We start from the raw sequence: 27198 nt of genomic DNA on the forward strand, positions 1-27198 counted from the left end.
TAGCTTAGGACACTTCAGCTCGTGTTTCCGGTCCACTCTGTGAACTGTGGAACTCATGGCCTGTTCTGTTAGCTCCAGAAGGGATCAGTGACCCTTAACCCTTCACTGCCCTGGACGCTCGGGCTGGGTCTCGAACACTCTACAGCAGGGTACCATGCACACGTGTGCAAATGCCCTTCTCTGGGGGGTACTGTCAGTCACAGCAAGGGTTGTGGGATGTGTACATCTCAGGGTTTCTTTGCAATGCCTGTCTCAGAGCTGAACATATATTAGGATCCATCAAGCCTTGGGTTTGTGGAAATTTTCCAACAAGAAATGAAATTTCTTCTAGTCTGGAGTCCTTCCTTTTAAAGGAAAAGTTGAACGGCAGTTCCTTCGCCTGAGGATGCACAGTCAGTTTACTGTTTTAAGGATATTCTGTGCAGCTACACTTTACTCTCATTTAGGGACTTCTAGGAGAAAGAAAAAGATCAACCAGGCTCAAACTTCTAATCCTCCTGCCTCAGCCTCTCAAGTGCTGGGATTAAAGGCACGTGCCAATATGTCTGACTCAGTCATTCTTTTATATTGTAGCTTTCTCTGTTGCCATAAGCATCCTAATCCCACAACAAAGAAAGGGTTTCCAGAGATTGACTTCAGAACAGGACGAAGATCCTGTCCAGAAGATGTGTAGACTGCAAACTGACTGCTCTCTCGAATCCCCTGGTGGTCAAAGTGACTGACCTCAAGGAGGATTAAGTCCCACGGTTCATATTACTGGGACTTATGGCAGAGGGGTGTGAGTGAACTGGGCTTAGACTATCAGTCTATCATCACTTACGGCCTAATACATGTCAGCGAGGCCTGTCTCTTCTCAGGGCCACAGCACTGGAAACATGAGGAAAAGAATTTTTGTGGCTAACCTCCCAGGAACTGTGTGGAATCAATGAGTTAATGTTTATAAAGGATCTCAAGTGTCTTTGAAAACTGTCACTATTTAAACAGGAAGCAGAGTTATTTTATTTCATCGGCTAGTTATGTGTCTCCATCGTGTGCTATCCGGTTCTGTTCTGTGGCTGGTTATAAAACAGGCCGCTAAGTAAATCATCAAGATGTGCGATGTATGGAGCTGATGGAAAACTTTGTAGATATGATTAACTTGCCAGTCACAAGCATTGCTGAGAATGAATCCCTCTGAAGAGATTATATAAATTAAGACTGTCAAATAGTTAGCATCTTCTAGAACCAGATTAATGTCACATCAGCAGTGTGGAAGACTGCTAAAGTAATTCTTAGAGGGTTTCCCCACCCCCAAATCTAGTTGGGTTTTATGGTAACTCAAAGGGCAATAGTTTCCAGAAATAATTGTTCTAGCATTTTCTTGAAAGGTAGCTAATCTTTTCCAATTAGGCTACTTTTATTGTCAATAAAATGTCACTCAACTTTAGAAGAAAGAGTTGGTACTTCTAGCTAACTCCTTACATTGATTTCTCTGTGCTTTTGCCACACATGCTCCTGGTGGACTGTGCCAATCTGCTCAGACAGTGAACTAAACATGTCTCCTAATCCCCTCTCCTGGATCGCTGGGATCCACACACAGTGCCTCATTTCTGCCTTCCCTTTCCCGCCCAGTGCCCTTGGCCTCTGTACCTCTCTACTCACTAGTGTGTGAGATTTCCCAGACTTATTATCTACCACCTCGCTCACCATCTTTACAGGGTCAAACTGCTTTCACCCTATGTGGTGGTGGTTGTTCTTTTGGTTGCTTTCTTGGTTAGTTTTCTGAGATAGGGTTTCTCCATGTAGCCCTGGCTCTCCTTGAACTCATTCTATAGACCAGGGTACTTCAAACTCAGAGATCCACCTGCCTCAGGTCTTCCAAGTACTGAGATTAAAGATGTATACCGCCGCCATTCCAGCTTCTCATCCAGTTGTAAATTTAGGTATTTGAAATCAAAAAGCTACTACCAAGTGATAATATTTCTAAGTTATTGTTATTTTTCTCATAATGGCAATCAGATTCACTCACTATATTATGCTTTAAATAGGAGCTGTAGCCCCATTTCACTGAAGCTAAAGTCTCCAGGGAAATGCCTTGCGAGGTGCCTTCAAGGGTCTATCACCTTCTATTGAGTTGATAATGCTATGTAGTCTTTGACTTGGAACCTTGGAATTACACAAAACACAGACAGCATAAAACCTAAGCTATAATGAAACACATTCTAGACTCTCTATTGTTGCAGTGTATTTACTGTCCTTTTCTGGCTCCTTCCGTTACAACATGAACAGCCCAGGCAGTGCTCCAAAAGGGTAAAGGAAAGAAGGGGTTTTTGGTCAGGAAAAAAAAATACAGAATTGAATTTGCATGTTTATGGCTCTGAAGGACTCCCGAGGGGAACATTTACACACTTTAAATGCAGCTCTGCTCCCACGGCAACTCCATTTCTCGTGAAGCTCAAAGTAAAGGGCAGAAGGCTCTCAACCGAACAGAGGATTTGGCCTGGCTGCAGGTAGTATCCCAGGGTTCTCTTGGGCAGTGTAACTTTGGGAGCATCTAGGAAAAAAAGAAAACAGGTGAGAAAGTCATCATGGTAGAAGACACTTTCTATAGACCCGCCCATAAGCTTCATGCTTGCCTGATACAGACAAACCATCAGAATTCCAATTAACCTAAATGGACGAATTTATTTTAACTTTTATTATTCAAAGCAGATTCATTTCCATAGGTCCTCACTATGATAGTCATCAAATTGAAAACTCGGTTGATCTGAAAACCACATCGTCTTTATCCACTACCAAGCTAAGAAAAGAAAATTAAATGAGTTACACTGTAACTGTAGAATAAATTCTTATTCCAAATATGTAAAAACATGAGAAGAATCCGCATATCTTAGAATTAAATGCATAGGGCAACTTTTTCCTAAAAGAAATAATGAGAAGTATTTTTTTTTAAGAATCTAACAAATTTCCCGCATCCAGTACAGGGGTGAAGCCAACTGTCTTGAATGCTGACAGGAAGAAATCTGGAGGATGGCTCTGTGTTAATGACTGTACTGTGATTAAACACCGGCTCTCGAATCTCCAGACCTCAGCCTCATACATAAAAGATAAGCTTCTGTCTCCTGTCCAGCTCTGAAAACGGTCTCTGTGCCCTCAGAGGGCAGGATTGGAACTACGGCTCTCAAGTTTGGAGGAAGAATAAGGAAGGAAGAAATGCAATTTAATTATAATCTTAAAATTAAGAGAAATATGTTTACATTAAAGAAAAGCTTCTTTTTACAGAAACTGAGACCATGACAGAAAGCTACAAATGGTCGCAATCTAGAGATCAGTGAAACATGGGAGTCCAGCCAGCCCCAGAGGGTATTCCTAAATCACAATGCCTACACACAAGGCTCAGAAAAATGGTAGGATCCAGAGAACCAGGAAGCCTGCTGTAAGGAACATCTAGAAATGACAGGGAAGCTGCACCGTGAGACCTCATCAACATGGCTGCCTAAACAAGACCTGAATGATGACAGTATCAGTAGTGAGACCTCATCAACATGGCTGCCTAAACAAGACCTGAATGATGACAGTATCAGTAGTGAGACCTCATCAACATGGCTGCCTAAACAAGACCTGAATGATGACAGTATCAGTAGACATGCTAATACAGATGGGGAGATCTCATCTGCTCCCAACCCTAGACAAAGAACTGAAGGCAACTAAAGACTGTGGAGAAGAGAATTGGCCTCTCCCAGGGCTCAGCCCCCAATCCAATACAAAGTAGTTAGTCCTGAAGTCATAGCAAAGCAAAGCCACAGTAAATGGACTCAGGGGTTATATTCATTTATATATGTGTTCATCTGTGTGTACCTATAATAATCAAAGAAAAAGAGACCATGTATTTGAGAAAAAGTAGGGGCAAACATGGAGGAACTTGAGAAAATAAAGGGAGTGTGCTGTGATATTTTCATATTTTAATTTAAAAATACTAAATTACATAATAATACACCAGGATAAAAAAATAAATGTAAAAAACCATAACAAAATATGTACATGTTAATGTTCATGAACTAGTGACAAAAAGGTAACATGGGAATATTAACTTTCAGTTTATAGTTCATATTTTACCCGTGGGATATGCCTTTTAGGCAACCAATATCTTACTGTTGAGTGAACCATTTATCTCACCTGGGACAATGCTGGAAAAGGAGACACTTGACACTCTCTGGAAGAGATAATCGTCTTTGTCGTAGCCGATCACCTTGAGAAAGAAAGCTTCATCTGGTGGGACGAAGTCAGAGATATTCCAGATGCCGTAAGGCTTCCGGTCTGGGTAATGTTTAACAGGAAGGGTCTTAAGAGATCCCCCTGAGATACTCAGAAGTTCAAGACGAGCTACTCTAGCTGGGCTGGAGATTCCAGAAGTGTTCAGGAGCACATACGTAGGTGTCCCTGTGAGAGAAAGGCATTGTCATGTACAAGTGTCACACAGTTGGGGTCAGCGCTGTAGTAACATGTGCAAGCTATAAGGATACGTGCTCCACACTGATGCTGTAGTTACAGGGTTTTCCTGCAGAAATGCAGAGCTGGAGACATTGTAGACCACCAGGGTGCAGAATTTTACTCGTTCTTATACCGCGGAAATTAGTTATGAAACATCACGTGATAGTTAATCTTGTAAATATTTCTCAAGATTCACTCTATTATTACCAAAACTGCCACAAATAGGGATAAGTTATTAATGATAAGGAAAGAATCTAAATAGGGATAAGTTAGCAATGGTAAGGAAAAGAATCTAAATAGGGATAAGTTAGCAATGGTAAGGAAAAGAATCTAAAGGTCACAGTACAGCTGAGCCTCGCCTTTAGCAATTAAATAATAAACTTAATGGGCGAATAAAATAGGGACAAGAACAAGCTTTAAAAATCAGCAATAATTTCATCTTGAGCATAAAATAAGACATTGTGTGTCCAATTTTCAGCAATAGACATGTAACTCATCTCAACAAGGGAGTTTATAAAACTATTAATCTTTAGTAATCCACTAAGTGCTTTTTCTTTATTTTTAAGATTTATTTTATTTGGATGAGGACACTGTATCTGTCTTACACCAGAAGAGAGCATCAGATCTCATTACAGATGGCTGTGAGCCACCATGTGGTTGCTGGAAATTGAACTCAGGACCTCTAGAGGAGCAATCAGTGCTCTTAACCACTGAGCCATCTCTCCAGCCCTACTAAGTGCTTTTCTAAATGTAGGTAAGTCTAAGAGCCTCTGCAGCTCTGATTTAAAAGATTAGACCAGAGCCCAGGAGCTTTTATTTTTAAGAAGCCCTTTTGAACATCCGTTGCTTTCACGGTCATTCAGGTATCACTGATCTTGGACTGTACTTTGCAAAACACAAAGCGGCCTAAAGACACACTCACAGTCAAGCTGAAAAAAGACGCGCACTGTGCTTGTCTGTGCATTCGGATGCCACAGACCTGCGCTGTCACCCCGGCTGGGACACAGATTTCCCTCACACTGATCTAAGAGTCATGTGCATACTAACCTTGCACGGGTCTGTTCATTGTTTTTCGGAAGTCCAGCGTGGGCTTCGGAGAAAAGCCAGCTCGGAAATCAATGGTGCTGAGTCCGGTGACGCGGACGGAATGGCGTCCGCTGCTGGAGGTCTAAAATGGATAAGGACAAGCCCGTTCAGCAGCTGGTTGCAGCCAGCACCGCTGGTGTGGAAAAGCACAGTGTGTTCACGGCTGACATGCCAGAGCCCCATCTCTGGCGAGGTATTGCACCTGATTTGGGTTGAGTCTCCATTCTGTAATGCAAATTTTGCGATGTGCGTCTCACGTAGCCTGCTCTAAAGTATAATTCAGTAAATATCACATACCTGTTGGTCAACAGGAAATATTCAGTGGCTAATGAGTGGGGGGTTAAAGTAAAGCTAAAACCACGTATTTCTGCACGCCTCTCTGTTTCCTGTTGTCAGATGGTAGATGTTCAACAGATGGGCACATGAAATTAAAACAAACAAACTAAATTTTCCGTCACAAAGTTCACTCAAGTGCAATTCCAGAAAGTGTTTCCTAATTCTTTTCTTTTCTTTACCTAAATGCCTAAGGCTTGCTAAGTGCAGACAGTGCTGTGATACACTGGCCAAGACCAGGCTACTCACCTCAGCAGGACACCATCTACTAAGAATTAGTATTTTCGGAGAACAGCAGTGTCCGGCATCAATGTGAGAAGAGGCCTTTGGTCCAGGGAGGACATGTTTTCCCAGTGTAGGGGAATGCCAAGGCACTGAGGTGGAGAGGGGGATTGGGAACTAGTGTACCTTCATGAAGACATGTAGAGGGGTATAGGGGGATAGGAACGGGGGGAGGGAAGAGGATAACAATTCAAATGGAAATATAGAGAGTATCTAATAAACAATTAAAGAATCAGCATTTACTTCCTGCTCAGCTTCTCTCAAAGGGAACTGGAGAGCTCTTACACCAACACCTACACCTGTACCAGACTGTTCGGCTGGAGCCCAGGACAGGTAAGGCGAGGCCAGCCAGCCTTTTGATGCAGATGATTCGATGTAAAAAACACACCGTTGTCCTGGAATTGTGAATGCAAAGGCTCCCCTTTAAATAAAATCAAAATGTCAGAACTAAGGAGTAAGGCGGACCAGTGTTGATTTCTGGTAATTTTCCAGGACTAAAGAAAGGTCCAGAAGATCACCAGAACGAGTGGGGGGTGGGGGCTCCTCCTGGGGCTTGTTTCAGCTCAGTACTGCCTAGCCATCTAGGCGGGATGCATGCAAATCTGTCTAATTTACGGTGCTGGTTTGCTAAGGAGCTGCCTGCATTTAAAGACCAGGAGCCCCCAGTGCACACAGAATGTCACTCAGTAGATTCAACAGTCAATGTCCTCCCCCTTTCTCAAGTACCAAACTCCACAGACAGGAGCTTAAGAGAACAATATCTAGGTAGCCTTGGACTCCAGGGCACAGAAGATGATATTATTCTACAAATTTGTGGTAGATTTCTAATGATCCTTCTTCTTATAAGAGTCAGAGGTGTTGACAAACCTTCCCCTGAAGGAAGGAAACTCTTTATTTTTGGATTTTCCAAATACACAGCTTAATACACACACCATGCTGATTTCTAGAGGCCAACTGGATGCCATTCACCATAATAAACAAGATGAGCATATAGTTGATTTCCCATGAGCCACCAAGAGTCACCTGTAGCATTCTACACGGTCATAGTACCAGTTTTGGCCCATGGGTTATAAATGTAACAGAGTATGTCTCTGACTTCTGCTAAAGTGGCTAAGAATGTCACAGGTGAAAAATCCAAGCACCCATCGACCAGGGTTTCAAAGTGCTTGCATGAAATAAGTCAGTCTGTCAAACCACATGACTATTAATGAGAACAGAACCTCTTTCTATTAAGCCAATGAGGAGTCCTAGTAGCACTAATTGAATTAAAATTTAATTAAGAGCTAGATTCCATTTCCTCCTTGTGATCTTTCTTAAAATAACAAATTTACTCAACACTAAAAATAAAAAAATATTATATATATATGCATTCAAATAAAATATAATATATGACATATATACTCAAGAGGCAGTTATTTAACTAATGAATTTACTCATGTGTCAGCAACCCTAAACAGTTTTGCAGTTCCTAACTCAGGCACCACAGCATCAAGCAACTGTTATTTTCTCCATGTTTCATGATGAATAGTGACTCTTGAACTAAAACATATACCTATCTCTTTTTAAATATTTCCTCTTAAATGAGACATTCTTTCCAAATTCAAAAACATGATTGTTTTCATCAGTTCCTTGAAGATTTCTGAGACGCAGGCATCGTATCAACCATAAGCATATAATAATGCAAGCCTTTGCATGTTATTCTATTGGGCTGTCTGCATGAAAACGCCAGCAAAGAAAGAAGCATTCTCTAAGCACCTGATAAATTCAATCTGAACACACACATGCACACGGGGGGGGGGGGCTGGGGGAGGGAGAGAGGACGAGGAGAGAGTAGATACACCTCTAACCTGTTGCATGCATTAGTATATGTGTTTACAGTTCACCTTTCCATTGTGGAGCTGATCCCTGGAGAAGACTGACCCCCCCCCCCCCGCAGCCATTAGTTGCCTATAGCTCTTCATGTAGGTGTAGGGGCCTTGGGAACTGGTGCTGTCATTGTACATCTCTTATTTCGGCAACCGTATTAACGGGTAGAATACGTATTAGTACGAACTGAAAATTACCATAACCATTTAAACCAAAATATTTCTTCCAGTCTCAGAATCTCAATATCGTCATGTGATATGGAATATTCTCTTCTATACTTAGGGAATTACTTAAGGACAGTTTATAGAAATTTACTTAATGAAAACATACCCCAGCGGATGTGTTAAATTACAAATGATTACACTGATAATCCTAGGCTGATAGAAACATTTTGTATTATCTAAATGTATTATTTAATATTATCCTAGGGAGTTTCCCTTAAGTGGAAGGGGACAAAACTTGGCCCAGGGAGGTTCAGTGGTAATAGATTGCATTCTGTGTAACCATGTATTAGCTACAGCTGTCTGAATGGAAAATTCACATTGCTCCTCAGGAATGAGATCCAGTTTGTCGTTTCCATATAAACTGAAACTTGGGGGCGTAACCAGCATCCTCTCCTGTTTTTAATCAAACTTTGTGCTGTTTTCAGTTACTTCTGTACGTCTTACCTACATCAGAAGTTAAAATATTTGCATCATGTGTACAACTGGAGAAATGAGATGACTCATTGCCTGTGTGAAAAGGGGCCCAAAACATCATGGTAAAGTGTTTGTAAACACTACAACACACAAGAGAAACACAGAAGAAAAGAGGAAGCCACTCCAGGAGGGTTTAAATCAGGGGTACTTTATACTCCCTGTCCCAATTCACACGCTTGTAGGCTAACTAAATCTTCCGCTTTCTTAAACACCATTAATTTTTCATTTATAAATATTTACATAGTTCGTGTTTGTGCACTGTGGCCTCTCTGGTGATAAAACTCTAGCAACAATAACCAAAGAGGGGGAAAAAAATCTCTACAAAACTATAATTATGATAGAAGGGACAAGTGAATCTAAGAGAGGTAGAGAAAGCCAGAGGGAAAGGGGGCATTTTAGGCCATTTTTGACAAGACTTGATTGGCATTTGAGTTGAATCGTGGGAGTAGTTATAAGTCAGACTGAAAGGAAAGACGGTCTATGAAGAAGGAACTACTAGAAAAAAAAAGCTGGATGAGGTAGTGTTACAGCTCTTTAGTCCTAACACGCAGGAGGTAGACAGATCTCTGTGAGTTCAAGGTCAGCCTGGTCTACACAGTGAGTTACAGGATAGCCAGGGCTATACAGTGAGTCCCTGTCTTCAAAAGAAAATCATGGGACAAAGGAGAGGGTAATAGGCTCAAATGTGAGTGATTAAATTTGTTCAGGGTGTAAATGTAAGTGACACAAAGTAACCAGTAGAGGGGTTGAGGCCAAATCACATGGGCTTTAAATATCTTACGGTCATAAAAGAATTGTTTTTCATACTTGCAATTAAATTACTGGAAACATTTACAAAGCCATTACTAACTTTTCAGATATAGCAGACATTTTCCAGATAGCACAGAGCGAAGGAGATAGCATGCTGGGTCCACTATCTCATCGGAGCTCTGGTTGAGAAAGCACACATGGAGAACATTCGTCATTCACCAGCTGGCTAGAAGGGAGACCCAGTGTCAGTAGCGAGATTTATGTCAGTAGACATAAATACGTTTATTTTGATTCATGCTGATGGATTCTTTTGGTATTTCATGTAGAAACGGAATAAGTTTATTACCTGTAAGCTGCACTTCAATGCTTACATTGTGTTTAATTATTTTTCCCACTAACTGCAAACTAGGAATCATGTTGATCAGAAGCGGAGGTTCTTTAGTGAGCATTTTGGGCAATGTGAAAACAGATATGGTGCTTTCTTCAGCATTCTCTTAATTATAGGAGACTGATCTGAGACACTTGTCTAAACAGAGGTCTTTATTGCCCCATCCTCTTCCTCTCACTCTCTTTGCTTACAGACTAGCCTTTGGAATGCCTCTGCTCTAATTATCAATTAAATACTCTTCGAGTACACTAAGCAGATAGCGGGAAACTCGGCCAAAAGTAAACACTGAGAATTGAGGACAGACTAAAAGGGCATGTCCAGCACAAGACAAAGGGCAGCTATGTCCTCCCATTCCCCTAGGCAAGGGCTGTACTGCAGGGAACTCCCTGGGAGCAATCCAAATCACCTGGAACCAAGTGCAGATGCCCATAGACTAATGAAGTGGCATCTCTGCATGTTGCTTACAGCCAACAATGGATACCTTGTTGTACTGACTGAGAAAGCAACAACAGGGTACCTGACTGCCAATGTAGGACACTGCTGGCTTAAGTCACACTTAAATTCATCATCTGAGGGGCTCAGAGGCCTGACTTTCACATCCCTTCCTACTGTGGTTAAAAACAAAACAGAACAGGCTCAGCACGGGCCACGTGTTAGGCACACTGATCAAAGTAACAGTAACATCAATTTTAACCATGTTAATTCAAAATACCAGAGTAGAAAAAATACTCCGCTTTTTGCCATCAAAGTATCCATTATCTGCTGCACACCACTGTGTGTATGGCACGGAGTTAATAAAAGAGGTGTGACCATTTATGATCCATTCATTAAGAAACTGACAGATTACATTTAAATTGCCTCTGCGCCTACACTCAGGATCATCTGCTCCCCAGATCTACACTTTATAGTATCCTTACAGGATTACTTTGATAATAAAGATGTATATGTATATGTGTATGTGTATATGATACATATGCATATGTACATGTACATGATGTAAAAGTATATGTGAATGTGTATGTGTATGTGTGTGTGTGTGTGTATGTGTGTGTATGTGTGTATGTGTGTATATGTGTATGTGTGTGTATGAGTGTGTATGTGTGTGTATGAGTGTGTATGTGTGTGTATGTGTGTGTGTGTGTGTGTGTGTGTGTGTGTGTGTGTGTGTGTGTGTGTGTGTATGTGTGTGTGAGCTTACTTCTCAGCCCAGCTCTGCAGTGTAACGAACCACCACTGTCACATGAGAGGGTAGGACACCAAGAAATACAGAAACTCTATTCCCAACCAATTCAGCCTGTGGGTGCTGTTCAACCCCACACTGCTCCATCCAGAGCCCACAGCCCTAACTATTGTTCTCCACCGGCTTTGTGTCTGCTGACTTTGGACGCAAGGAATGGATGGTACCTACGTCTACAGCCTTGACGATAGGAAAACTGCCCAAGAATGTTCATCTTTGTTCCAGAGCATCACTGATGAGAATGGTCATCACAACACTACCTCCCACACAGGTACTTTCATTCAAAGTATTCTCCACGGTGGCAAGAATATATAAATAAGCTATCTTATATACTTTATAAAGCATGTCAACTTAAAAATGAAGACAATCAGACTGTGAAATTACACAGTACCTTCACTGTCCACATTCCAGCTTCGGGTTCTTTGACATTCAACACTTTGGCAGAGTTATGGATATTTAACAGCTCGTTCAAGCCAAACCCCTTTTTTATCAGCTTCCCTAGAAGACAAAACAGAGGTAGAAATCATCATTTCTCCCCGAGTTAAAGAGATCAGCTCTCTAAACATGCAAGAGCCTCAGAATATGATCAGATTTTCAATAACTGAGAATTTTTTACTAAGTATATGTATATATTACTTAACAGATATTTGTGTCTACAGCTCAAAACACTTTAATTTGCATCTAAAATATACTTAATTGTGGGCTTCTGGGAACCACTACTGAAGCAACAGACCCCCCTTTGTTATGTGTTCAACAGTCACAAGAGAATATCGACTAATGAGATTGTCACTCCAGTTCTAAAACCAGTCTAGGGAACAACTGTCCTGTTACCAAGGCATCCCATGCAGTCATCAGAGTAGACTGAATAGAGGTAAAACGCAGACTAGAACTCAGGTCTCTCTGGAGGTCAGTGGAGATCCTACTACGGTGCGTATCCTGAGCTCTGTACAAAAGCACACGGCCGGCCTTTTAACAAGTTTCCCGCCGGGTGCAGAAGGGTCCCTATCAAAGGGTAATTATAGCGGAGCACGTTGTGCAAAGCGAACGGGGTCATCTCACGGCTGCTGGACGGTTACCTCCAATAACTACTAGCTGGGCTCTAAGGAGAAAAATACACAAGATGGAACGGAGCCCTAGTTTTCCACCTCTGACCTCCCCGCGGTCTCTTTACTCAGGCATGGTATTTTAAATAATCAAAAGATTACCACCATCGTGTGCCCAGAGGGTCATTAAGCAGTAGGCTTAATGGGTCCAGCTCTTCGGGGTAACACAAGGTTACCACAAGAGAGGCATGTGACTGCAGCCCACAAATGCACAGAGACCAGCACTCTGCAAGCCTTGAAAAGTGGGTTTTACTTCCTTTGTAAATTTCACTGTTTGGCCAGTATAGATGCTGGCTCTGATCAATATTTCATATGCTTGCAGGAATGATTTCACACTCTTACAGGGAGTTATTTGCAAATGAGTAACATGTATGTTATATAAAATATTATAACATTTAGATATTTTTCCTCCTGGATAATTAAGTAGAATAAAAATCACGAATGTAATTTGTTTAAATATGAGAACATTTAACATGTTCATCCCCGTGTTAACTCAGAAACACTCAAGAGTAATAGCGTTCTCATGTCAAACGTCTAGAGTCACTCACGAGTACTTTGAACTTATTTATAAAGCTGAATTAATTGGAAAAGTGTGCATAAAATGCTCTTCCCTGTTCTTAGTGTTTAATAACCAGTATCTGATGCATCTCACCGAAAGGATCTCGAATTTCAATTACAGGAGAAGGGCCACTCAGGGACACGGTGACTTCTTTGAGGCTGGGATCAAACGGAATTTTCCAAGTATTTACAGCGTGCTCCAAATGGTCGGTGGACAGGAGGTGAACCTTGGAGGCCTGCACCGCCTCCTCCACCCACTTCAGCACCTGCGGATGGAGAAGGAGCCAGTGAGTGGTCCTGGGACAAGTGTGTGTTTCCAGCTCAGGGCGTGGCTGGGTAAAGCCCCAACTCTGAGGCTCTTTCCTGTGCTGAGGTGAGACTTCCCTCACCCTTACCCCGCCTCTCTGTGCTGGGGGCTCGCAATAAACCGCCAGTTTAATCTGTGCTCTGCTTCCAAGTTTCCCATCTTGGATTAGTAATGACAATTAAACTTCAGGTTAAACAGTGAGGTGAAACCCAGAGAGGTGTTAAAATTATCTTCTGCATGAAAACGAAAATAGAGAGAATCTGTCTTTTAAAACATTTGTTCTGGATTTTATTCATTCTAGGCACATTAAAAAATTATTGGGTTGCCAAGTGGAATTTGGACAGGCTTAATATTTTAAATGGTATTAAAGTAGTCTTGGTAGGTTACACGACTCTACTTTTGGAAAAATAGTTTTCGTCTCAACAAGATAGCCTGTGTTTTTGGTTTGTTTTGGTTTGATTTTGTTTCTTGCATATGATAAAATGAATAAATAACCCAAGTAATGAGAAAGGCAACAAAAAATTAAAAACAAACAGATAAAGAAACAAGCAAAAATAGCAAAATATTACAGCCTCATAAAATAATAGTCTTTAAGGATATATTAAAATTAAATTCTAAAATTAACAACTTTCACTTTGTGTAAGTTCACAACAATCATAGTTTCACCATTAGACAAATAGTTCCTATTTAGCTAAGCAGTAATTAACTGACCCTAACTCTCAGTCTTGGTCATACTCCTTTATATCCACACTCGATATGGCCCTTTATTTCTCTGCATTACCTTGTAATGAGGCACAAGATCCTAAACAGAACTGACTCCTAAGCAAATATTAAATTTTAAAATATTTAAAATGTTTTATTAGAAATGTTAAAAATTAAAAATAAAGATTAAATTTCAGTGCAAGCAGGTCCAAGTTAAGTAACCAAGCAACAAATACAGAATACTTTATATTTCCTATTAAAACGTCTTTTACATTTCTCCTAAAGCCTGGAGAAGGGCAACATTATTACAGTTATCAGTAGGACACAGTTAGGTTAACTCTAAGAATAAACGTGTGCTATTTCCAATTCTCTCCCAGGTACTTCCTATTGATGGACATGTGTTTGTTTATTTAGTAACAGCTTTTGTCTTTTCTGTACTGGTATCTCCCGAGTTTTTTGATTTTATTAAATAGCGTTTGTTTTTCATACATACTCCTGACAATGCTTCAGGGCTAAACATCTCACACACACACACACACACACACACACACACACACACACACATCTGTTATGAGACATGAATACTAAAGGCTGTATGTTAATGGTATAGAGTCGGTTGTAGTGATGTCAGAAGTCTCGTCCCCTGTCTGTTTGCTTATTGATATAATGCCTCGGGTATCCCCGCTGCTACTGAACCCACCATGACCACGATCATCCAGTTGCCAATTGCTCAATGATTGGATTCTAGACATTCTGCCACTACTGCAGCTTAGGTAAGAGAAAGCAGGAGGCAACCACGGCTGCTTGTTGAACTACAGACGCTCCATCACACCACTCCCACATGACTGACACTACATAATATTTGTGTGTTCCTCCCTGTGACGGTTTGAATAGGTGTGGCCCCCACAGACTCGGGTGTCTGAATGCTTGGCCGTAGGGAGTGGCACTGTTAAAGGAGGCTTTGAGATCTCATATACGTTCAGGCCACACCCACTGACATGGTCCCATTCTGCTACCTGCAGATTAACTCTCAGCTCTTCCAGCACCACGTCTACCTGCATCTCCGAGCCTCTGAAACCGTAAGCCAGCGCCAAGTAAATGCTCTCCTTCGTAAAAGCTGCCTGGGCATGGAGTCTCATCACAGCAATAGAATGCCTGAAGCATTTCCCAAATCAATATTACTTTCTGGTTATGCATATCAATAAAGATGTCACAGACAGATAAAAACAATCTATGAAAGACAGTGTTTTACATGAATGAGGAAAAGGGCAAGTCCATGGTAGGTATCAGGGAGGTGATGCAAATATGAACACATGTACAAGAATACATGCTACATGTAGACAGCACACAGACGTGATTCTCTCCATAGATGATACATAGATAGATAGACAGACAGACAGACAGACAGACAGACAGATGATAGATAGATAGACAGACAGACAGATAGATAGATGATAGATAGATAGATAGATAGATAGATAGAAAGACAGATAGATAGATGATAGATAGAAGGATAGATAGACAGATACATGATATATAGATAGATATATAGATAGATAGATGACAGATAGATAGATAGATGATAGATAGATAGATGATAGATAGATAGATAGATAGATAGATGATAGATAGTTAGATAGATAGATGATAGATAGATAGATAGATAGATGATAGATATATAGATAGATAGATGATAGATAGATAGATAGATAGATAGATGACAGATAGATAGATAGATGATAGATAGATAGATGACAGATAGATAGATGATAGATAGATAGATAGATGATAGATAGATAGATAGATGATAGATAACCACAAAAACCATTAAGCTGTGCAGTTAATAAAACTGTAAATGAAGAGTAACATTAGAAGCATCTCATAAATATGGTTCCATAAGCCAGGCTGAGACCTTTGGAATTCTTCACAAAGCTCCTCTTGAAAAATTACTAACACGCTTAAAGAGTGAAAGTGATGTATTTCAAAGAAAACTGTCATGCTATCCTGAACGACTTCAAAAGAACATGCGTTCTACACATCAAATGATAGACATATTTCCTTCAAGTTTAACCTCATAGAGCACCTGGGTTTTACATATAGATTCCAACACAACTTTGCAAAGAAGTGGATGCTGTTAGTGGAAGAGATTTTAGTAATCTTTCATGATTGAAGATGAAAGCATGACTGGTCCCTCTCATCACATCTCCCCACATGACAACAGAAACCCGGCCAGTTGTAACTGATATTTGACATCTCTAAAACATATGAGGCAATAATCAGCGTTGACATTTTTATGAAAACGGCTTTAAAGATTCGCTTTGTTTCCAGAAAACACAAAGGGCTGATTTAGTGTCTGAGAAAGCAGTAAATAATTTTAGGCAATTAGGAAAGAGCTTATTTACGGTCTGAGAAAGGAGGAGGAAGGAGAGAAATCGAGCAAAGCAACAGAACATCTATTCTTCAGGAAAGATCAGCACGGTCATGACTGGTCCTCAGGGAAGCGGTAGGTAAGGCTTAGGAAGCAAGAGTCCACCATTCTAACGAGGACAAGGAAAAGGAAGGAATCCACATTCAGTGCTGGGGAGACTATAAGTCAGTGCAGCCCCTGCAGACAACAGTACAGGGATTCTTTCTTTAAATCCTGAGGATCGAAACCACCACATGACTCATACTAGGTGTAGATCTAAATAAGAATATCACAGGAGTTCCTGGACTTCAGTGCTCAGCACATCGCAAGGATTCCTGGAACTCTGTGTTCATTACAGCACTGCCCACCGCTACTATGCTGAATAAGAAGCCTATATACCATTAGCAGAAGAATGGACAAAGACAATGTGGCACTTGTACACACTGGGCTCTTCTCCAGCTGGGGAAGAAGTGAAGTTATGACTTTGACAGGGAAAGTGAGTGGAACTGGAAGTCACTAAACCAAGTGAAACAAGCCAGATTGCTGAAGATAAATATTCGAGTTCTTCTCGTCGATGCATAGAAAGAGTCTGTGAGACATGAAAGTAAAGGGGGGACTGTTTGTGTGAGAGGAAGGGCACCAGTGGGAGGCTGAGGGAAGAGAAGACAGGAAGGGGAATGAGAGACAAGTCTCATATGCAAAATATATTCTCATGGAGGAGGAGAGAGGTGGGAAGAGAATATGGCCGCGAGATGGTGTCGCGATGGTGAATGTGACACGCTGACGGAATGAAAAACCCTTTATTTATCACCCCAGTTGCAAGAAGTATTTTTAAAGAAATACAAACCAAAAGGAAGCAGGCAACATCACCACGTTAGTAATGATGCAATTCTATTAAATAGAAACATAGTGAATTTCTTTTCATGCATATCCTTCAGTAAGTTAACAATCTGTCTCTGTCTTGCTTCCACAAGTACATCTATCCTTCAAATACAGTGTAGCGAGGTTATACATTGCTGGAAACCTATCCAAGTCCTTGAGAAAATGGCCTTCCTAAGCGCAGATGTATTTTCTTAGGGCAAGTGTGTTCAGACACTGTAGAACATAAGCTGGTGTTAGACACATTTAATATCATTTTCAATTAATCAACACAACATTTATGGGATTTTTCACAAAGAGATTATCCTGTATCATAACAATACTGCTTGGGAAAGACATAGTGCAGACCCTACCAGGAGCCTCAGATCAGTCTGTTATCCACTACTAAGAAAAGTCTAATTGAAAGCAGATGCAGCTCAAGCTATGAGGAAATACAGATACTATCAACATGTGAGCAAAAAAAGTATCGATGGAAACTGCAGAACGCGCCCCGAGGTTTCTGGCTTCTCGGGTTGCCATACATAAAGCGAAAACATCACTAATTGTCTGACTATGGGGAACATTCTCAGGAGGTTAGGAATGATCTATTAGAATGACAAAAGAAACAAAATGGAGTGAAGTGAGAGTCTTTGGGTTGTGCGTTGCTATCAACACAGTACCTTTTCAAGCCACTAGGGAACCATTCATGACACTTTGGACATTTTAATGTAGAAATTGTTCTCTAGTTATTCCTAGCAATTTATATGTACAATGGGCCTTGGAGACAGACCGACAAATCCAGATCCTTAATTTGATAGATGAGAAAAATCATATCTGAAATGAGTTCTTGCATTGTTTTAATGTGCCCAGACTTTTATTGGCTCAACAAGTCACATATTTTTTTTTTTAATTTAAACTCCTTGTGTTTATGAAGATGCTCTTGCAATTCAAAGATTTTACTGCCTATACTACGAAAACTTATGCCTAAGTGCACACATTTATTTAATTCTAGAACAAGGCGCTGATGTTTGAAAGTGGTCTGTGTTGTTACATTTGATGAAATATGCAAGGGAAACTTGAGCACATGTTAAGGAGCAGAACCTGAGTAGTTTTCTTCAGAGCGTGTTCTAGTTTGATGTTTTGAAACTCTGACAGGTGGCAACGTATTGGAGGGAAGCATCTATTGGGCTTATACTTCCAAGTCTCAGCCCATCAGGGAGTGAAGTCAGAAGAGGAACTCAAAGGCAGTGCCGTGGAGCAATGCTGCTTCCTAGCCCATTCAGTCCACTCCCATGCTACCTGGCTGTGCTGCCCACAGAGATCTGGAACCTGGAACCGCCTGCATCAATTAAATCATTACCATAACCCCTGACAGACATGTTCACCAACCAATCAGAGCTGGGAGAACTGTGCACGCTTTGTGACACACCTCGACTTAGCAGCAGATATATCTACAGTGCTTGTCACAGGCAGATGCTCCCAAAGGCTTTCCCTTATGTTTCACGAAAGCCCTGGCACGGAACTTCCACGCACAATTATCTCTGTTCTACAGATGAGTAAGAGAGATTTATCCCTGCCAATGTTTGTAAGCCACAAAAGTAGCAACAACGCAGCACATGCTTTTCCGCCCCAATGTTCTCATCCTCCCTCTATTTAAAAACAACAATTCTCAGTTCTAAGACAATCGGTTTGCAGAATGCTGCACTACAGTGTTGGTGAGATTCCCTGTGCCTCCTCCAAGAACTGGCTAAGAGAGACAGGCTTTCGAAGACCATCGGGAGAGCCCGTTGGTCTGGGTTCAAGGTTATTATTGCCTTATAGTATAATGTGGAGCCCACAACTCCAAATTTTCTTCGAAGCCCATAAACAGCTATTGATTGAACTTCTATGTGATCACTAAATGTGTCAAAGAGACAATCACAAAGAGGTGTCTGAGGGCAATTAGAGGGACCGAGATCATATGCTAAAATATAAGGCTTGTGTTCCACTCCACCAGGGTGTATGTCATCTGTAGATTTATGTTAAGGTAATATGTGATTGGACAGTGGAGAGACAGGCGGGGAAAGGGCTAGGAAACCGGAAAAGGAGGAGAAAAGGGATTCAGGGCAGAAGCAAGATGGAGCTGAAAAAGGAGGCTCTAAATCCAGGTGGCTGTAATTGGCGATAGGTAGACATGAATATTCTTAAAGGATTCTACAGGTCTTTTTATCTCTTACAGAAGGGCAGTTTGTATCTCTATCCCTTGGATGCAAGCTTATTGCTTAGAGAGTTTGTGGGTTGAGAATTTAAGCCAGCATAAAAGCTACCGGATTTTGGAGTCATGTTAGTGCCGGGCGGTGGAGGAAAGAAACACGTCGGGGTGGTCATATCCACCCGGGACAGAAGTCACAGGGAGGGCGGGATGAACTGCCGGGGAAGAAAACCATGAGGAGAGGACGGCGGGCCTGAGACAGAGTCCATGCGCACGGCTCCACGTGAGAGCGGCGTCCTCGGAGTGAGATTTGGGGGCTGGGGAAATAAAAGGATAAGCCGTCTACTTAATATTTACCTCGACAGTCATCCTCTGAACACGCCTTTTAGAGAGCACTCAATAGTGGCTCAGACCTGCACTCCGAAGGAAGGTTCCTTTTATTCTGACCCTAGAAACTTTCAGGACAGGATTTATCCTGCACGCACACAGTTGCCGTACAATGCACTGCTGACGCCTCCAGACGTGTTCCCGAGAATGCTCAGGCTGCTAGCCTTACCTGGATAACACTGTCAGACGCATGCTAAGGAGATCGCTGTAGATGAGCGCTTGACGCTCAGGGTTATCCAACAGTGCTAAGGATTTGGTTCATTTGAGCCTGTTTCTAAGGATGTGTCCCCTGAAGACCTCCGTGCGTCTATCAAAACGCTCCATCTTCCAGCCTTTGAGGGACACTTTCACAGGTGTTATCCAGATGCATTGCCCTTCGTGTACTGAGTTCCTACTCAAAGTAGAAAACTTTACAATGAGCTGCGCTGACTGTAAATGCCATGAACAAGTGCATTTGTTGACTCAGTACAAATGGTGTTATGTTTCTTTGTTTCTCTGTCTCGGTGTCTCTCTGTCACACACAGAGAAAGGCAGGTAGGCAGGCAGACAGACAGGCAGAAAGATGAGAAAAGAATAATGTAAAAAGAGTTTCATGGTCCATCCAAAATTTTATCCAGTTCACATAGGGCAGAGGAGATGATTAGTTCAAAAGGCCGGCTGCTTAGCTTTTGATTGTCAACTTGACACAATCTAGACTCACCTGGGAGAGGTGTCTCAAGGAGAGCTGGACTCAAGGCACACCTGTGGGATCACTAATTCCCTTTTGATGTGGGAAGACCCGGCAAACGATGGCAGGAACAGTCGCCTGAGCTCAGACCCCAGACTGTAAGAGTGGAAAAGGCGAACTACCAGGCGAGCATGCATGCCAACACTTCCCTCTGCCGCTGCCTTAAGTCCACGGCACCTCGACTTGCCTCCCAAAATTGCCTTTCACCAGGGACTTTTATCTCAGCATAGGAGTTAAGAGAGGACAAAGGCACTGAAAACTCTGTGCTGATCGTTCGGACGGGAAGGATCATATGAGAACTCGGAATGTGACGCTTGAGTTATATTCTCAATAAAGCTCTTTTTATTTTAAAGAACTGTAGGCTCAGTGGGGCCTCTGTAGTTCAGCTCAGAGAGCACCTAAGACTTATGTAAAGTTGCCATACAATGTGCACGACAGAGGCACATTAGCGTGCAGCAGCTGACAAAACAGAAATGCGCCTCAGACATGCTTGGAGAGTGAAGTCACCCCACTAGTTATTTTAAACTATCACAGGATATTTCACTAATTTATCTTCATAAAATTCTTGTGTCACCGTTTTTGCAAGTTAGAGATGACATAAGAAACTCAGCTTGCCAGAAAATAAAGTTTATTTAAAATTATAAAATGCAGAAGATTGACTTTATCATGTGTTTTTACTGCCATTGAATCATTTTGTTTAGAATAGGCAGAGTTCGGACTTCAGCCACCCCATTTCCACTCCTACCTCTTTTTTTTAAAAAAAGAAAGTGACTTTTAAATACATAATTAGATACATATGCATAGAGACAGGTATGTGTGTTCATACAACATACTTATAAGAATTAGGATCTCATTACTGGATACCCTAAGAGCAGGAAGAAATCCAGACTCTCTATAAATAATAAATTATTTAAATAAATATTCAAGCTTTCTATGAGTTATAAAAAGAAAACACTTAGAGAGAATGCTTGAAGCTGCAGATTCTGTACCCAGATGGTTTCTCTCTTTCTATTTCACCTTGTTCATCTACACACAAACACACACACACACACACACAACACGCACACACACACACACACACACACACACACACACACACGGGGAGGCGGGGAGAGATAGAGAGATAGAGAGGGGGAGGGAGGGAGGGAGAGAGAGAGAGAGAGAGAGAGAGAGAGAGAGAGAGAGGCAGAGAGGCAGAGAGGCAGAGAGAGACAAAGACACAGACAGAGACAGTGATAGTGTGAGAGACAGAAAGAGAGGGAGGGAAGGAGGGTGGGAGGGAGGGAGGGAGGGAGGGAGGGAGGGAGGGAGAACCATGCCATGTCAATTTGGAATTATTAGCTAGAAGCCCATGCATGACTTCAGAGGCTAAAATTATTTGCAGAATGGTACATAAATGGACATGGTACACAGGAAGGGAGTTTGCAAAGATAGTAAGGGATGTTGAAAAACAATTTACAGTGATAAATCTCTTTTCTAGAGCCGTGTGTTTTACATAATCAAACTTGACTTTTTATTGTAAAAGTATCTAAATACCTCACATAAAATAGGTAAGTATGCTGTGAAATTTCTTGGCAATGGTTTAAAATCTGCTTCTTGGCTTTAGAAAGGAAGTTCAACTGATTAGATCTAATTGGAGGGAAAATTCATTCTTTAGAAGAAGATATAAATACAGTTACCTCAAAAGACTAATCATGTTACAGAAGGATCAAGTTATCGAATCAGGGCACCTACCCCTCACTGGATTCTAGAATCTTGATTATAAATGGCTTATTTTTTTACGGCTACCCCTTAAATAGCATCTACATACTAAGCTTAGGTGATAACTTGAACTCAGTACTTTTTAATGCAGTGTAAGTTTGGCAGACACATTTCAGTAATATATTCCTAATATAATTGGAAAACAGCGTAGACATTCTGTGTATATGACTAAAGCTCTCTGCATATGATTCCTATGACATTATAGGAAAATTGTACCTCTCTGGGTGTCCCTTATGGTTCATTTCTGCCATTTAAAGAAACTTTAGATTCTACCAGAAAAATAAGCAAATGAATGAAAAAAAGGGGCGGGGGGGGGGAGGAAAGAAAACAAACTATTCTATTTTGACCTAGAAAGAATCAGTATTAGAAATTTAAGGACAACAACAAAATTGTTACGACAATTTTGATTATACGGTTTTTCGATTTTCTCTACTTGAGATGGAAATTCAGTTTGCTCCCATGTGTTTACTGGGTTAGGAAAAAAATAAAACAAAGAGGAAATTATTTAGATGTTTTAAAATTTTAATAGTGATTGATTAACTCAAATTCACAAGGGAAGTGCTTTTATTAATGAGATGGAAAAACCTTATTAGTCAATAGACTATAATTCTTTCATCACTAATTAAGACCATACAAAGGAAAGAGACCCTACTCTGTTGGCTAAGGCTCCCACACATTAGACGGAGCTTGATTGGCACTGCAAACATTTGCTTTAATGACGTGATTGTTTTCAAGTTTCCAGATTGATGTGCATGCACTCTGACTGACATATTCTTTGGATTATTTTTACATAGACAAGTCAGAGGAGAACTTTGCTGTCTTACAGATACTTTACATAAAAATGCTTTAATATGTCTCTGTTCTGATGTGTGTTGATTTTAAAGAGAAGTTTAAAAAATCTCATAATCTCTGTGTATATAATTATACTTAAATTTAACATTATTTTTAAGTAATACATAATAAGATAATTCCATCATTTTGAGCTCTTGATTTTGTTGTGAGTGGTAAAGTAATTTACTTATTTACAACTAAAAACCTAAAATACCCCAAATACAGAGCTAACATTCTTGTCTGTCAGTGTCATACATAGGGAGAAATAAAATATAACCTTGCATTCCAAAAAAGTAAATAAATCAATCAATCCTTAATCTTGAAGTTTCTAAGTAAGCCCCTAAGAGTGATTAACTTCCTTGAAGCCAAAGACCTTTAGGAAATCTACACTCAGATGCCACCCAGTAGAGTATCAAATACGTGTGCAATGTGAATAGTTGGCGGATTTTAAAGCCCAGCTTTCACTGGCTCTGTCGGGCATTAGTAACAGAACAGCATGTGTTTGGGGCAGCCTAGAGGAGCCATCACTGCAGACACCAGCATCAGGAAACTCTGCAGAGAATGAATCAAAGAATACAACATCACACCTCTTTTAAAGTCTGGCACCCAGCACAAGTAATCTTGCTAATTATTTCCGGATTCCCTCTAATCTTAGAAAGGCCTTTCAATCCATGTAACAATCTAAATGTTATTGGTAACATTAGCACCACCATAGGTGATTATTCAGCGGCTGCCAGACATCTTTAGCAAATTACAGAAACCTTTTTGCTTCCCATGTCTAAATCGCCATTTCAGAGCCGTGGAAAACATCACTGGTAAATGTAGAAGTTCTGAGGGGGAAAGAGAAGTTAGGAGTCAGAATCCATAGCTTGGAAGCAAAGAAAACGCATGGATCAAATTAGAAACCAGACCAATCAGCACACGAAAATCTGCTCTGTGTGTATGAGCAAAAGGAGATTTAGAACAAGATGAAACAGAGGGGGAGAGGATTCTGAAGAGGCCTGGGAAGAGAGGCGAGAAGAAAAACCAAGCATTCAGATCATTGCTTCGCAGGAACTTTAGAATCATCATTATTTCTGCTGGTTTTAAAAGAATTATCAGAGTGTATTAATACGATGCAGGCATTGTAAACCCGTGCTAAAGACGTGCAGGTGACAAGGAATACTTCTTGCTACTTACAAATCTACAACCAATTATAAAACATGTCTTAGCATACTTGACTCTAATCTAGCTAGGGTAACATATGGTGGTGGTTGACCTTCATTGCGGACTTGACTGGAATTAGAAAATACCTCTAAGTATGTCTACGAAGGCGATTCCAGATAGGTTTAACTAAGAAACCAAGACCTAGTCTACACATGGTCAGCACCCTCCCATGGATGGTAATCTTGAGCTGAATAAAAAGAAAAATGAGTTGAGATCCAACATCCCTGGCAGTTCTTCCTGACTGCATGCATAACGTGACTGCTTCAAATGAGACTGTGACTTCCTGCCAAATAAAGTATACCCTCAAGCTGTGAACCATCAACCCTTCCTTCCTTAAGTGAGTTCTGTCACAGCCATGAGAAAAGTAACTAAAACATACATTTTTTCTAATTTGCTCTTAGCAGGTAATATTTGTGAGCATGGGTAGTAATGGAGACCTTGTTGAAAAGAAGGTAGATAATACAATACAAATGTCTCACCAAATGTCTTTAATTCAGAGACAGGCCTGGAGTATGTGGAATTTAAATTTAAGAGTAGATACAATAATAGTTATCTTAAACGAGAAAACAGTTCACACTTAATAGTTATTAATAGCTTATAAATATTGCAAATTTTATTATGCCCATGAAGTGATAGCCATTTTGATATCATTATCTCATGAACAAGTTTAATCAGTTTAGCTCAACTAATACATGATTTCACATTAGAATAATTAGGAGAATGCAAGTTTTCCCCATAAGCTAACACTGTGATTGAGTTTGACCAAAGCTCTGGGGGGATAAGTTCCTTGACTCTTTCTATTTCTGTACCCAGTGAAATGATTCCTAATAATACCCTGATAGAAAGGAGCCTAGCATAATCATCATCAGAGAGGCTTCATCCAGTAACTGGTGAAAGTTAATGCAGAAACCCAGCTAAACATCAGGCAGAGCCCAGACAGCGCTGTGAAAAAGGAAGAGGAAGAATTATAGGAGCCAGAGGGGGTCAAAGACACCACACACACACACACACACACACACACACACACACACAAAATGGCCCAGAAAAGCAACTATGCAGCGTTTACAGAGACTGAACCAACAATCAAGGAGCCTGTATCAGTCTGACCCTTGTCAGTGTTCTTGTGGGACTCCTAACGTTGGGAGTGGGAGTGGCCTTTGACTCTTTTGCCTGCTGTTGGAACCCTTATCCTCCTACTGGGGTTGCCTCCTCCAGCCATAGTAGGAGATGCGCCTAGTCTTACTACAAGTGGATGTGCCACATCTGGTGGCTAGCCTGGGGACATTTTCTTAAGGAGGCGTGGATCTTAGAGAGAGGAGGCGGGGACAGTGGGAATGAAAAGAGGAGAGAAGAGCAACTGTGGTCAAAATGTTATCTATGAGAATAAAATAATTTTTATAAGAAAATTATTAAAATATACGATAACAATAATATGCAGTGTAAAAATAGAAAGGGAAGAATCAAATAAGAAGCAAAATTACCTCAACTATCTGCGGAAAACAGCTCCAGTTTGTTTTCATTCCATGTACATGTGCACAAGTACATGTATTTATGTATGTAGTTATGTGTAAGCTGACACATAGATTTACACTGCATATATATTTTAAAGCTCTCTTATTGATAAATGCATTTTTAACACTTAGTACTTATATATTTAGCAGACATTTGGGGGTGCAAAAGAAACTAGATAAAGTTCCCTTTCTGAAGTAAGTTGAAATGAGAATATTAAAATAAACTCAACGTAGGCACTAGAAGAATAACTAAATGCCAATTATTATCATTTATATGTTAATCAATACTCAGTCTACCAAGGGAAAAGGTGAAGCTTAGTTAGGTACTCTCCACCTGGACAAAGAGGAAGGAAAGTCTTCCATGTGCTCACTCAAAAAGAGACCCCTGACATGCAATTTATTATTGATTGCTGAGAGCAGCCTTAATAGTTCCCAGACTACAGTAGAAGTGGTTGGAGTTCTCATGGCTCCATAAACCTGTTGAACTGCTCCCTTGGTTCATTTCCTAAGGCATTATTTTGCAAAAGGTACATTGCAATAGAAAGGAATAAATCTTTATTATTCCTAAGCCATAATTAATTTTGTTGCAATTAACCATATAGTCTGGACAAATATCTGAAATTTAATAGACTGACATCACCCTCTTCGATTTTATAGCAATTAAAAAGTATAGCTTCATGATTCAGTAAGAAAGCAAATCTCTTGGCTTAACCTTGAGTGAGACAAAATATTGGCAAGAAAAATGACCACAATGTTTCTTTCAGCAATCACAGGGGAGAGATGTAGAATTAGAGGCTAATTATCTAATACTTTAAGTCTATAGACTGTCTTGGAGCCTGTGAGAAATCAATCAGAACTATTAGTTCGTTAGAGACTTACCATGCAGATTCCAAACCACTTTACTTGCAACAAGTGCTCACAGTAGGTAGGAGTGGGGTTTAAATGTTCGATTTCTCACATTATAAACCCGATGAACATTTTGGTGCTATCCCGAAGTGTGCAAAAAAACAGTAACTGAGATTACCCTAAAGCAGCTACCAGGAAAATATGTGTGGAAGTATCCCCAATTCGCAGGCATTAGCATAACTTAATCTACAATTCAAGAGTTAGATAACTCCAGGGACTAAATGGAAGTAGAGTTCAGAAAGACAGGGATGCCAGCTAGATGGTGACAGGAAAGCATCACCAGAAACCACCTAATCGCCAGTGTCAAGAAAAATCAATCACAGTGACCATTGCTAATTGGATTCTACACTTTCATAAGGCTAAGTCTAAAAGGCTTATATTCCATAATCGTCGCCACATGCTGAAAGAATAAATCCACATTATTTCTGTCATATTTTTTTCTTTATATACAATAAAAAAGAAAGAAAAACTCGTGTGTGAATAAATTAAAGCTAACGTCCGCATGCACATTAGCGCACATTAACCCAAATGGCTAAAGTACCGGACAAACAACACAAGAACAGCGTGGCGCAGTGGTTCGCAACATTCCTGATGCTGCAATCCTTTAATATAGCTCCTCATGTTGTGGTGACC

General features: G+C 40.7%; 1 protein-coding gene across 1 annotated transcript in view; it reads right to left on the minus strand.

Annotated features, from left to right (window-relative positions):
* The window catches only part of HMCN1 (hemicentin 1), a gene marked incomplete at its 3' end in the record, with an annotated part of 402129 nt that overhangs the window by 234071 nt on the left and 140860 nt on the right, over nucleotides 1–27198 (minus strand). The window contains exons 5-9 of the mRNA XM_080917798.1: nucleotides 12866–13037; nucleotides 11502–11608; nucleotides 5518–5638; nucleotides 4156–4419; nucleotides 2389–2533 (exon numbers count right to left, since the gene is read on the minus strand). Coding sequence (XP_080773924.1) covers nucleotides 2389–2533; nucleotides 4156–4419; nucleotides 5518–5638; nucleotides 11502–11608; nucleotides 12866–13037 — 809 coding nt within the window. The remainder of the gene's footprint in view (nucleotides 1–2388; nucleotides 2534–4155; nucleotides 4420–5517; nucleotides 5639–11501; nucleotides 11609–12865; nucleotides 13038–27198) is intronic.

This window comes from Micromys minutus (genome assembly GCF_963924665.1).
Source record: "Micromys minutus genome assembly, chromosome: 6".
Classification (NCBI taxonomy): domain Eukaryota; kingdom Metazoa; phylum Chordata; class Mammalia; order Rodentia; family Muridae; genus Micromys; species Micromys minutus.